At 45.4% G+C, this 13743-nt stretch overlaps 1 protein-coding gene across 1 annotated transcript; it reads left to right on the forward strand.

Moving 5' to 3' along the window:
• Nucleotides 1-479: 479 nt before the first annotated feature.
• LOC121199057 (sphingosine kinase 1) lies at nucleotides 480-13506 on the forward strand. The gene is made up of 5 exons (XM_041063512.1): nucleotides 480-1022; nucleotides 6112-6261; nucleotides 9044-9138; nucleotides 9556-9671; nucleotides 10466-13506. The coding sequence occupies exons 1-5, from the start codon at nucleotides 596-598 to the stop codon at nucleotides 11373-11375; spliced, it is 1698 nt and encodes a 565-aa protein (XP_040919446.1). The 5' UTR covers nucleotides 480-595; the 3' UTR covers nucleotides 11376-13506.
• Nucleotides 13507-13743: the final 237 nt, after the last annotated feature.

Genomic DNA, 13743 nt, shown 5'->3' on the forward strand with positions numbered 1-13743 from the left:
TTTCTCAAACTATTATTTCCAAGGAACGTGTGCTTACAAATATATATTTTAAAAATCTGAATGTTATCACAATCATACTAATTTTAATTGCGGTTATTTTCAAGTAAACACATTGGCGACCCTGCATCAGGTTTCTTTCCTGTAACTTTTATTTTAGCTGGCAGGATTTCTGGCCAAATAATTCTGGATTTTAAGATTAGGATTAGACAAAGATTCCTGATATACTTGTGAAAGGCTATGTAGCCTACAATGGCTTGTTGCAAATGCTGACTTGAAACTGATAAACAAGTTTAGTAGTTAAAATATTGTTGGTTTGGTTTCACCAGATTGCACCGTAAGAATGTATAGAGGGGGCAGAGTGTTTACTTGGTTCCTCAGGAGGACATGTTGGTGTCAGGACAGTCTGCTGCGCTCTGCTCCTCCAGCTCCATCCCTGCCATTCCCCTTTCAGTCACTAGGGAGAGACTCTGAACTAGGAAAGCTACTGTAGTCGCGCTCAGAGGGTCCCACAGCAGGCTGGTAGTAGGATCAGACCCTGCACCGCTCCGCCATCCGCACACCGGCCTGCGGGACGCGTCGCACTTCTCCGTCCGGGATGGAGAAAGACGCCTCTGAACCGGACCCATCCCGCCAGCGGAACGGGTTCGTGGGCGCGCTGTACGGGGAGTTCATCGACACGCTCAACGACAGGGTCCGGTACTCGGTGAGCTTGACGGAGAGCGCCCTGACCATCCAGAGGATCTGCTCGTCACCCGGCCGGACTAAGGTGGTTTTTAACTTGACCGACTGCATCGGCTGCCGGGCGTACCGAGGGCCGGACAGCTCGGACGTCGGAGCCTACTTTACAGTCTATTTCTACCCGTTCAAGAGGCGCTGGATGAGCGCCGGAGTGGCCCGACAGAGAGTGGAGCAGTGCTTTCGGGTCGCCCTGGTCCAGGACCCGCTCGCCAACCTCCAGGAGGCTGAGAGGTGGGCTCATGCCATCAGAGATGCGTCGGTGCTGCAGGCGCCTCGGAGGGACGGTGAGCACTAAATGGGAACACGGGTCACATCAGTTTGAAGCCTGGGAATTTAAATTTAACAAACAACTTCATATTCAAAATAAACTACAGGCATGTGTGTAACTAACAGAGCAGACGATTAAATAGTATTTTAACGAGAGGATTACAAATACCATGGGAACAGTGATTTAACTTTTTTTTTTTTTTTAAACAGCACCAAAGTCTTGTAAAGTGAGACTTTATGGGGCCAACTGAAAGTAGGCTGACTCCCCTTAAGCCCAACATGATACTTTGACCATAAACCTTCCTGCTGCCTTAAAAAAAAACAGGTTTGGCAGAGAGGAAAAAAACGTTTTATCTGCTGTCAGTAACCTGCTCTACCTGCTGTGAAAGGTGATCTACCTGCCCCAGCAACTGCAGCTGCCTCGCTCATTCAAACAGTCCATGCCAGTGATGAATCTGGATTCACACATTCACACACCCTCACACAAAACTGATCACTTAAATAGTTAGATTTTCAACTGATCCTCTGTCAGCAGAGAGTGTAGCTGCTGCGCAGGCTTCATTATTCCTGCTTAGTATATTCCCCACAGAGATTTTACCACTGATGGGTGGAAAAATCATATCAAAACAAAGGCTGTTTTTCATCCTGCTCTGCAGCAGCTACATCTAATTAGGTCTCATCATGTCTCGCTCTGTTTAAAATGCAGACTTGTCCTCAGGTTCCTTTGTCCTCCAGTCTCATTATCTTCTCAGAGCTCCATCCTGGTGTACAGTGAGACAGTAATTAACATGAATACAGTATGAGAAGTGTTTATGCAACTAATTACCCATATCACTCATTTGAGAGGAAGTGGTGATAGTTTGCTAATGATGAGACAAAGCTGTTCGGGCCCCAAAATGACGCTGTTTATCATTAGGGTACAAACTCTGAGTCCACCCTGTCAGGCCAGGTAATATCCAAAGATACTGCAGCTCCACCTCCAGCTCCAGCACTTCAAAGAAGAAGCGGATATTTGACTTGGCAGTGACTAATTTGGAATGTTGGTTGCCAAAGATGGAGGCAAGTGTTAGTCGCGGGATGAGGAATGAGGTTGCCCTCCTGGTAGCAGCCTCCAGGTGTACACAGCAAACACAGAGAGAGACTGGGCTCTGTGTGATGAGGAACATCCAGCCTCCCTCTGGTCTGCGGCCAGCAGGACTTTGGGTTTCAGCTCTGTGTGCCAGGCAGGCAGGCAGATGGTAACCTAAGAGGTAACTAGGCAGCCCCCTACACCCCCACCCCATCACTGTCCTCTCACTGGACTCATCAAAGAGCTCCAGCCTTTTCAAACCACACATACTAATCAACCAGCTCAGCTGTCTAACAGTTTGTAGCCTCTCATTTCAGATCTTCTTCACTCCTCTTCAACGCAGCAATGATGCGATCATGTAATTAATTTATAAGCTTGTTTTAGCATTCCAGATTCAGGCCAGCCAATAATACAGTATTTAGCAGAATATATTATGTGTTTTAAATGGGTAATGTTGCGCTAATAGATGCAGCAGAATTACTGCTTTTCTGCCTTGTTGCAGAGGGTGTATGAAAGTCAGTGTGATTCACTAATCCCTCATAGTGTATTTACCCCCCTAAGTTAATTGCATGTCATCTCATCTGGCATTGCAGATAGAAAGGTTGGATTAAAAGTGCAACTGCAGTGCAAGATTGGTATTTAGGCAGAGAGCTGTTACTGTGACGCAGCTTCACTGAAGTATAAAGTGAATAAACACGAAATTTAATACATGAAGCTACAGTTTACAGCGTGGTTGTAACTCTACTAATTTAGTTTGTGTGCTGAAATCTGTATCACAGGATTTTTAAAAAAATTCTCACTGCAGCTTAATAGGAATGAATGAGCTGTAAATAATGAAGTGAATATGCTATGATACAGTCCTGCGGACGTTAATGGTCTGCCAAAGTATTTCCCCTGCTTAGAAGCTCCACGGTGAGATTGCATGCAAAGGGGTGAGATGATGGTGACTAGCCACCTGCTAGTGGCTGCCTTCGTTGCTACTGGCTGTATCGTCTTCTGCTGTTCAAACATCTGTTAGGAGCCCGGTTATGTATTTAACATTTATTCTCTGTGGACTTTTACATTCGTTTGATTCTATTTGTGCAGTGATAATGTCATATAGACCCTGAAAATTTACAGGGTGTGTGCCAGGGTCTCTCTACTTCCTCAGTGAAGAGAGCTGAATGCGTCACCAGACGACCTTTCACCCTGACCAGCATCTCGGTCCCTCCGGAGCCTTTGTCTCCTGCTCCCTGACACACGGCTGTGATGGCCTGTCAGTGGCCCCCACAGTCCCCCCCCCCCCCCATTCCACCCCCAACCCCTCACCCAGCCTGGTGATGCCTCAGTGGGCAGTGGTGTTTCTACTCTGCGGACGTCCTCCCCTCCTCTCCAGCAAACATTCACCCAACCCTGGAATGCAGCTTGTTTGCAGACACGTCAGTCCAGTCCTGGATATAATGTCAGTTTCACTGAGGCAGCTTTCACTGAATTGCCCACATATTTATTTCTGCTCTAAGAGTTTTCTTGAATGGTTTTGTGTTTTAACAAATCCCACCTGTGCTGCACAGGATGTGATACTGAAGGCACACCACATCTTTATTTAGTATTTCTCTGCTTAGCGATACACTTGTGTCAACGAGATCTCAGCACATGTGTTAACGCTGACACGTTGTCGCATTCAGTCTGCCTGTCACCTCTCTGCCTGCGTCTGTGTTTACCCACTTGCAACTGTGAAACACACACACACTGCAGCTGAAAGTTTGCTTGCCGGTGTGATGGGCATGTTGTGCCCGCAGGTATCTGACTTCAAGTCACAGACAGACAGTTCACATACACCCTCACACCCTGCATCTATCTTCCTGTCACACACATGCAGACACAGCCCAGGAGGAAAGTCCTGATGAAGACTTGGTTTAGTGAATCTTTTTGGTCAGAAATGAAAAAGACGTCAAATTATTCAGACTGTGGCCTGTATGCACTGTTTCATATGGTACGTTCAAGTAGAAACATTTATTCTTTGATGCAATAGGCAATTGGCCGGTTCACAACTTTGGTCCAGACTGAAACTGAATCTCCACAACTGCTGGGTGGAATATCATGAAAGTCAAAGTCATGAAAGTTTGTACAGATCCACTAATGTCACCATGAAATTTGTGGTTGTAAGCAAAATGTCATCGACATGTTACATTAGGGCACATTACATTATTTTGATGTCAACAGTGTATGAAATCCTGTCTAAAACTGTGATTATATTTCTCAGTTAGAATATGATCAAAGAGTTTGGGGATCTGACAGAATTCCCACCTTCTAAGTTTTTCATTGCAATCAAATTAATAAGCAGTTCCTTGCATGACAAGTGACTTCAGCTCAGCCTTCCAGAGTAAAGCTACATGAGTTTGAATTAGCTGCATGATAATCAGACTGAACTGCTGCTTCACTTCATTATTCATTATTCTGTTTGAATTGCTGCATAAATCTGAGATGTGGACAGCGATTCAGAGGTCTGGAACGACCGGTCAGTACAAAAGAACATTTCTCCACCTTATCTGGTTCTGTGTTTCAGATGTCATGAAGTCCAATGTCAAAGTTGGCAGAGGATTTGTTTTTAAGGAACAAGGATTTCAACTTTACGGTTTGACCTTCTCAAGGACAGCTGTGGGTTTATTGAGGGTGTGCTATTCAGCTCAGCACACTTGAGTGCAAAACCTGATTTTAAAGCGCTTTCACTGTCAAAAGACACTTTCCACTATATTCTGGAAGTGTGGAGAGGACCTTTTGTGTCTGAAAGCCATATTGTGCTCTAATACAAGTAAAAAACAACAATGGTAACCCTGTGTGGGTGAATGGAGGCAGAGTTTGACATGTGCCTGTGTGTTTTCACACTCTCACCTCACTCTTCCTGGTGGGTTCACACCTCTTTCTCTGAGATATTTTTCTGCCTCCGCAGTTTCCCATCTTGGTACAAATGAGGTAGAGGGTGGCACCAACAGCAGTGGTGCATCACAGGTCACAGTACTGGAAACTGGAGGCTCTAAACGGTAGAGAAGAAAAAAAAAACCCACTCAGACAGCTCAGATTTTAGTGAGTCAAACATACATCTGGCATCTTTCTGTATATCTCTTGATTCATTTATTAATTATAAGCAAGACGTGGTGGAATTTAACCATCCATCACATTTTGTGTCTGCCTGATAAGCAAAGTCCACAACGACTGCAGCCAAATAACTATGACGGAAACTGATACTGAAGCTTCTGTCCTCCACACCGCAAAATGGATTTTTTTTTTTTTTTTTTTTTTTGTCCTTTCAGATTCATTTGATATGGTCTCTGGCGAGTCTGTGTCTGCTTTAAAGGTCAAGGGCATCTCCTGTAAAATCCACCTGAAAAAGGGGAATTCACTTTTAAAAGCTACTAATCCCTTTAGTGGCAGCCAGCAAGTGTTTTACAATTAAGTGTTTAAACCTGATCCCCCACTCAGGTGTTTTTTATATGGATAAGAAAAAAAGAATGGGAAAATTACATTTATCCAACCCATACTCAACAGTTGAGATAACCCTGAGCTATTGTCGACATCCAGTGAAGACTCCAGGAAAATACTGGTCACAGCCAAGAAATAGTCCTACTGGAGAACAGCAGTTGTCAATTTACACTTGTGTTTTTGTCTGAAATAAAATAAACCAAAATAGATGAAGTACAGTCACTCCATTACTCTGTCTTTCCTTGAGAAATACAAGCAACAGGAGGATGGGCATGAATACAGTGTCACAGATCTGCTATTAATAATCGGAAAGATCCCGACCGAAAAGCATCTGTAAACCCTCTAGAAAGTAGCATGTCACATTAACATTAAGCATCATCATTTTAAATGCTGTCACATGTCATGCAAATGCTGTCACATGACTACTGTTTCATGTTCTTTTTTTTCATAGTGCATTTCTGTACATACATTCTTTGACATATTTGATCATGCATAAGAAGACCTACTCTTCTCCTCTTGTTTCATCTCTATCCTTGCCTTCACTGACGCCACCCCAACCCCCTCTCTGTCTGTCTCAGGTGTGACGTATACGGAGGTGCGTCGGCCTTGCAGAGTCATGATACTGGTGAACCCTCACAGTGGGCGCGGTCAGGCTCTGCAGCTCTTTACCGGTCACGTACAAGGCATGCTCACTGAGGCTGCTGTTCCCTACACACTTGTCATCACAGGTTAGTAACACGTGTACACATACAGACCTTTGTTATTCATGCATTTAGACCACGCTCTTCCCAAGGTCACCCTGACATGAAATAGGGTTGAGGGGATTAAACTTTCAACCCCATCATGGTACGAGCATGGACAGATAATGAAATTCTCCTACATAAGACCTTCAGACTGAAATCATAGTTATTTTTCAGGTGAACAAAAACTCTCAAACACAAAAAAAGACTGAGTGATGTAATATATGGTCATTTTGTATTTACAAAATGACCAAGTCTTAACCTTCAAACAGCCCTTTAAAGTTGTGATGACTGGTCAAAATGTCCTCACTTTCCCAACATGTCCTTACGTAAGGTCTATTCTCAAATTGGTCCTCACGAAGATACATCTACAAGTACAAACACACACAAACACACACACACACACACACACACACACACAACCACAGTATGGAGTAACTTTCATCAATGCAGCAATTGTACTACCTGTAGTTCTATCCATCTATTTTCTACTGCTTATCTGCTGTCAGCTCATGGTGACAGTAGGTTAAGCAAGGTAGTGCAGATGTTCCTCTCCCCAGCAACGCTTTCCAGTTCTTCCTGGGGGACCCGGAGGCATTCCCAGGGTAGATGAGATATGTAGTCTCTCCAAAGTGTTCTGGGTCTGCCCCCGGGGCCTCCTACCAGTTGGACGTGCCCAAAAACTGTCCAGTGGAAAGCGCCCAGGAATCATCTCTACTTCTGCAGTTATTATGCATTATTTGTGAAATCACAAATTCACAGTGTTCACAGTGACAGTATACAGTGACCACATCTGCAGGTGCTCAAGCACATGCGCACTGATACACATTAAATTCTCATGTAAGTCACCCCAGCTGCTCCACATTCTTCATGAGTTGCTGATGGCTTTTTGTGACCTTAACCAGTGTCATCTGTTGGCTACTGTCATCAGGAGCGCTGAACTCCAAGTGACCCCCCTCTGAATACCAAGGAGCTTCTGGGGAACAGGGAAAAGCTTTAATGGCAAAAGTTCAACTCACAGCGCACCATTTACCCTTTGAGCTTTAATTTTCAGCCACCCTCCACTCCAACCCCAACTCTATTTCACAGCATCAACACTTTGACAGGTAGGAATAGAGAGCTGTCTCTTCTAGCGGCAGCTTGGCAGCACATAAGCTGAATCTCTGATACGGCTGAAAGTGAGACCCAGCATGACAGCGTAAGCAGAGGAAAAGGAAAGAAACCATGTTTGTGCGTGTGTTTATTTGAGAAAGAGTGCTGATGCACATGCAGGCACTTTGTGCGGACTCATGGGACTTAAAGGAAGGTCAGCAGCTGGATGGTGATGAAAAAAGACAAAGTAATTACTGACGTCGACCCAGGCCGAGGAAGAATGGAGTGGAACAGAAAGGAGCGGGGAGAATGTGGGTCACTAAGGGCCTTTGGTGTTGAGATACAGTCGCCAGGCAGATGTGACCATGAGTGGATTAACTGGCACAACATTTGCCCAGCGCACAGCTCCTTGATGAATGTATCGCATAGCCTTTGCCCAAGGAAGGACAAGTACCAATGGAGGCACCTCTTGTGGCAGCATGTACCTTTTACATACTGTATGAAGCATCCAGTGCCCCAAGCTTTATCTTTACCCTGGTTAACCTCAGAAGAAGTCAGTAGAGTGTGACAAGTGGAGGAAAATGCTGCATTTAGAGTGAAACAACTGGAATTTACCGAGGAGTTCGAGGTGTGTATTTACAGAGCCATCTTCTGTGCAGCTGAAAGAAGAATCAACAAATCAGCAGTGAACACAACAGTTGAATTATATGGAAACCATGAGCCCGCACCTCTCTTCAGGTTTAGGCTGATGTTCATGCTTCTATTTGGCAGTGGCCCCTTGAACACGGAAGTGGCTGGGAAGTTAACACACCGGGCTGAGCCCCGGCAGGACTCAAAGTGCTGAGTCAGCTGTGCAGTGCAGTTACTCCCTCTGCCTCTGTCTGTCAACACAGCACTGCATCACTGCCTCCAGCCTCCCCCAGCACACAGCAAATAAACAGCAGCAACACGGGGAGCACCGCTGGGAGAGAGAGGCCCAGGAGAGTGGGGGGGGGGGGGGGGGGGGGGGGGTGGAGGTTGAGCAAAGTGAAAGGAAAGGAGAGGACAGTTTTTTTTTTTTTTTAATTTCAGTTCTGTCCTCAATCAATATCTTAGCTGGAGCGGAAAAATATTTCCTTCGTGATGGCAGCGCATCAATACTCACTAACTTCTTTGCTGTCTGCCTTCCTCTTTCTCTCTAAAACTGTCTCTAGAACACACACAGACACACACAACTACACTGGAGAGTCTCGACTGGTAGGACTGTAGACGATAATGCTGGCAGGATGAGCCCACAGAGACCCCCACTGCCAATAAAACTGGGCTGAACAAATAGCTCGGTCCTCCGCCAGCGCATTAACCAACACCCGCGCGCACACAAATACTGAACAATGAATGCACATACACACATGCAGATATTTGTCGGTCACAGATGTTTGCAGGCCAGCTAAGCTGCCTTGGAGCTGTTGAGTAGCCACTGGATGGGTTAATGTGATATGTCTGGCCTGATAAGGGGAAATTGAATCTCTTTTCTGCCTAATCTCCCTGATCCTACCCCGGAGGCTGGCGATGAAGGGAGCGTGTCTCTTTCTCTGCCCTTGTCCTTGTTTTTAACTTTGTCAGTTTGTCCTACACTTTGCCACATTTTCAGGGTTTTTTTTGTCTTGTATTTTTCTCTCTCATCTCTTACATCCTTCAGAGCACCAGAACCACGCACGGGAGTTGGTGAGGAAGGCAGACCTTTCACAGTGGGACGCCCTGGTTATCATGTCTGGGGACGGGCTGCTGTTCGAGGTGCTTTGACTTTACTCGACCTGTTTCTGTCTGCTAGTGACATGGCTGTCAATCAATCACAGATGGAACTGATATAAACCCTCACACCCCTGTTTCTATTCTTAGCACTTTCAGAATAGGTCTATAAAAATTTAATTTGTATTTAGACATGATAAAAGAGCCCGGTTGCTGGGATTCTAGCAACTAAAAAACCATTGTGTGGATGCCTCTCTGCTCAGCGCTGTATTGTGTATTGTGAATATATAAATCTTCAGCACTGGTGCTTTCAGGTTCCCTGGCTTTACCATACATACACAGAACAGCTGTAGCTACCTGTGAAACACATTTTATAGCAGCTTTTTGTCATATACACACACGCTACTTTGTATTTAGCACCATGGTCTGATTCTGTTTTTCTATTTGTTCTCGCTCATTCAGGTGATAAATGGCCTGATGGACCGGGAGGACTGGCAAGAGGCCATCCAGACCCCTCTGGGTATTCTACCAGGTGGCTCAGGCAACGCCCTGGCTGCCTCCGTCCACCACTACTCACAGTGAGTCAGTTCATTAATGAGTCATTTAAATGCATGGACTAAGAGTGCAAAAGAAGAGCAAAGAAGAACCTTCCTCAGCCTAAAAAAAGAACGATTTATCTGCTTTCTGTGTAATTATGCCAAAGGCTGACTGGGCACATCATTCCTCAGGAGGGAGGAGACACAGTGGAGCAAACTGGAACTGCTTCGCTGTGCAGCAGGAGGTCATTTCAGGCTGCTGATAACTCTCAAAGGAATGATGTAATGGGTTTAGAAACTCGCACATTATGAGTGATTATAGTACAGAGTGCAGCTGTGGAGCCGGTCGACCCAGGATATAATCTCCATCTGCTGGTTGGTTGTTGGCACAACAGCAAAGAAGCATAACAGGAATTTATCTGTCACCCCCAGGGTTGTTACCTGTGTCTATAAGCTGCCAGGATTTTAATTATACTCTGATCAGGTATCGGTCAGACGGAATCACAGTGATCAAGTAAATATTTGAGTGGTGTGAAAGCTATAGTAAAAACTTGTTTAGTGGTAGCTAGCAAATGTTAGTACTAACAGTACTAAGTACTAACTTGTACTAAGATGGTGAACATGGTAAACATTGCACCGATAATTATAACATCAGCATGTTGGCATCCATTGCATGTTAGCATGATGTTGTCAGCATTAGGCTCAAAGCACTGCTGTGCCTAAATACATCCTCACAGGGCCGCTAGCATGCTTACAGACTTTTATTAGGCCTCCATTGCTCAGCAGTGTCATGCTATAATTGCTTCTGACTCTTGATCTGTGTAACCATCCCTCAGGTCGCCTCCAGCATGGAATGAAGAGTTACTATTGAGTTGTGGCTTCATGCTGTGCAAAGGTCTGGTTGGCCCCTTGGACCTAGTGTCGATCCACTTGGCCTCTCAGCAGCGCCTCTTCTCCTTCCTCTCCCTGGCCTGGGGTTTCGTGGCAGATGTTGACATCGAGAGTGAGAAGTACCGCCATGTCGGAGCTATCCGCTTCCTAATGGGCACCCTGGTGCGACTGGCCTCCCTCAGAGTCTATCAGGGCAAGTTAGCATATCTGCCTGTTAAGGAGGCACCAAAACTTCCAAAAGGGAGCATCAAGGCTAACCACCCTCCCTCCACACCTCAGCACCCCTCACTCTGCTCCTCCCTTCCCTGTCAGCTCATCCCTCACTCCTCTCCAAATCAGAACTCTCGCCACATTCACAACAGCACAAATTCCAACCACAACACCATCACCAACTCCTCCAACAACGCTATCACCACCAAGAGACCTGAGACCCAGAGTGATGGCAAGACCAGAGCACTGGTGGACTCTCTTCTTCCTGGCCTGGACCAGCCAGTTCCAGAGAGCTGGACTGTAGTCAAGGAGGAGGACTTTGTCTTGGTGTTGGCTATTTACCAGTCCCACCTTGCTGAGGACTTATGGACAGTCCCCGGAGCGATGGCAGATGATGGACTGATTCATTTGTTCTACGTCACAGCAGGAATCTCCCGTCCAGCCCTCCTGCGCCTTTTCCTCGCCATGGAGAAGGGTGCCCACTTGGCGTGCGGCTGCCCCCACCTGGTATATGAGAAGGTGAAGGCCCTGAGGCTAGAGCCCATCTCTCCACAAGGGATGATCACTGTGGATGGAGAGATGGTGGAATACGGGCCTGTTCAGGCTCAAATCCATCCAGGACTGGCCAGACTCATATGTGGATGAACCTGGATTATCTTAATCTTTTTTCTGGTTGCAGAGCTTTCTAGTTTGGCCTTTTATACTCAATGTCGATTCTTTTATGTATGCTGTGTTTTCAGAAGTGCCAAAGACATTTTATCAGCCTCTGGAAATTCCTCTATTTTTCTACAGAAACAACTTGTCCTCTTAATGTTTGATTCAGGGTCAAAGCCATGGTTGGTTGTTCTTGCTGCTGGCTGGTCCCAGCTTAGGGAAAGAGAGAGGGGGATTTTGTGTGTGTATGTGTGTGTGTGCATAAGAGAGAAATCTTTATGTATGTGTGTGTGCACTCAAGTGTGTGTATGTGTGAGATTGTGCGTGAGGAGCTTTGGAACATAGTGGCGCAGTGCTGTGGCTGAGGAGTGCATTGTGCACGCTGCTGTCGGACCTCATAAGCATGACACACGTGAAGAGAAGCACATTTTCCCGTCCCGGGATACTCCTGGAGAAACCACGCCCCTTGTCCCACTATACTACACCATGCCGCCAATCTCCTTCCTGGGCAACCACTCTATGAGCATCACCTCCCCCTCAGCTTGGTAAAGAGGAGCTTTCTTAGTAAGGAGATATAAATCCCCGAGGGATTTGATGTTGACAAATCTTTAATCTTTGCATAGTTTTTATATAGAAAAAAAAAAACCCTCAAACAATACCAGATCTAATCATACTAAGCATTAGTACCCGGTGAATTTAACCCCCGCCCCCCCACCTTCCTTACTGTGTGTTCAAACTTCCTCCAGCTGCTAATGCATGCATGGAGTGCTGTTGAAGCAGACAGAAACCTGGCCAGCAGAGCTTACACCTCCACCGACAGCTGATCCATTTCCTGTCCTGTCCGTATTCCTGCCCTGCTCGATCTGCAGCCATCATCAAACTGTAGGAACTGCCTCCACTCACACATAAATACACACGCACACACACGCACTCTCACTTTCTTTTCCCCATCCCCCCTCCTCTTGTGCACACATCTTCACATACACACTCGTTCCCTTTCATCTCTGCAGCACTTAGCGAGGGGGAGGGGCATGGTCTGCTACTGTGCATATGATCCCCTCTCCTCTTGCCATCTTAAGATTGTACTCGCTCTCCCTCCCTCGGTTAATGAGCCATCAGCACCTAATGTGTCCTTAATATTGTGCTTTACATCTAAAAAAAGTGTGATAGAGTTGGAGAGGGTTTATTTTAATCATATGACAGCTTTAAAGAGAGTTTCAAACAAATATTAGGCTGGATGAAGCACACTAACGTGGAGAGAGCAGGGTTTCACACGGGGTCAGTCTGTGTTGCATATTGAGAGGCATGCGATCAATGTGAGCTGGACAGAGTCAAGTGCTCTGCTCCGCTGTGTGGCCTTTTCGCTGGCTGTCGGTGCTGTGGTGATGGGCATTAGAGCACTGGAGCAGAGGAGAGTGCAAATGTTAGCATTATCATCAGTGCCCCCTCATCCCCTCTCTCTCTCTCACACACACACACACACACTCTCACATGCCAGACTATTTCAGGTCATGATGACCGCACCAGAACTGTTACACCCACAGGTATGCATCAACTGAAAATCATCACTTAAGAGAGCGAGTTGTCTTTCCTGACCTTAAAAAGAAATTATATTCTTTAATCAAAAAATATATATATATATACAGAATGTCAACAGGGTAATAGAAATCATGCTGTAAGAATGCCGATGCATCCGCTACAAACAAAATCACCTCTTATGCTGTAAGTGAAAAGTCGAATGTTGACAGACTAATGGGGTTCAAGGAAATGCTGATTGCCAGCTTTTCAAAGCTTTGATAAATACATCAGTGTCATCCTGAGTGTATTGCAGTCAATGCAATGACTGATAGCGCACATTATTTTCCTGCTGCTTTTTCTGGAGCTTGTGAAGGAACAATGAGTGATTGGCCTCCACTGAAAGGAGCATAATATTATATTTTTTTCACGTAATGCAAACAGAGGGAAGGTTTCTTCAGGGACTGTATTAAAATTATTGGGGTGTGATGGGGGGCTGAATCTTATGTTTACCTTTACCCAGTATTTTTAACATCTTCTACGGTCCCTTGCTTTAACTTCCTTTTGGGTCAATCCATACAAAACATTAAGATTGAGCAATATGGACCATAAAAAAAAAAGTTCTCAGTGTTTCCAGCGTAGGGCCAATTCATGATTTTATTAAAATATGTTTCGCCTCAAAATGCGACAAGAATGAAAGAATAAAACATGATTGAAATGCAATTTTAAGGACATCATGTGCAAGACAGCGGAGCATTAATAATAGAAGACCTGCACCAGCGGGCTGTTTTCATTATGCACATTCAAAAAAATGCAGGTTATCCCAAACAGTTATGTTGTATTC

Source organism: Toxotes jaculatrix, chromosome 18 (genome assembly GCF_017976425.1).
Source record: "Toxotes jaculatrix isolate fToxJac2 chromosome 18, fToxJac2.pri, whole genome shotgun sequence".
In the NCBI taxonomy this organism is placed as follows: Eukaryota; Metazoa; Chordata; class Actinopteri; family Toxotidae; genus Toxotes; species Toxotes jaculatrix.

Coding starts and splice junctions, on each gene's coding strand:
- LOC121199057 (XM_041063512.1), top strand. CDS start 596: ATGGAGAAAGACGCCTCTGAACCGGACCCATCCCGCCAGCGGAACGGG. Junction 6,262..9,043: donor CTACACACTTGTCATCACAG/GTTAGTAACACG, acceptor TACATCCTTCAG/AGCACCAGAACCACGCACGG. Junction 9,139..9,555: donor GGGACGGGCTGCTGTTCGAG/GTGCTTTGACTT, acceptor TCGCTCATTCAG/GTGATAAATGGCCTGATGGA.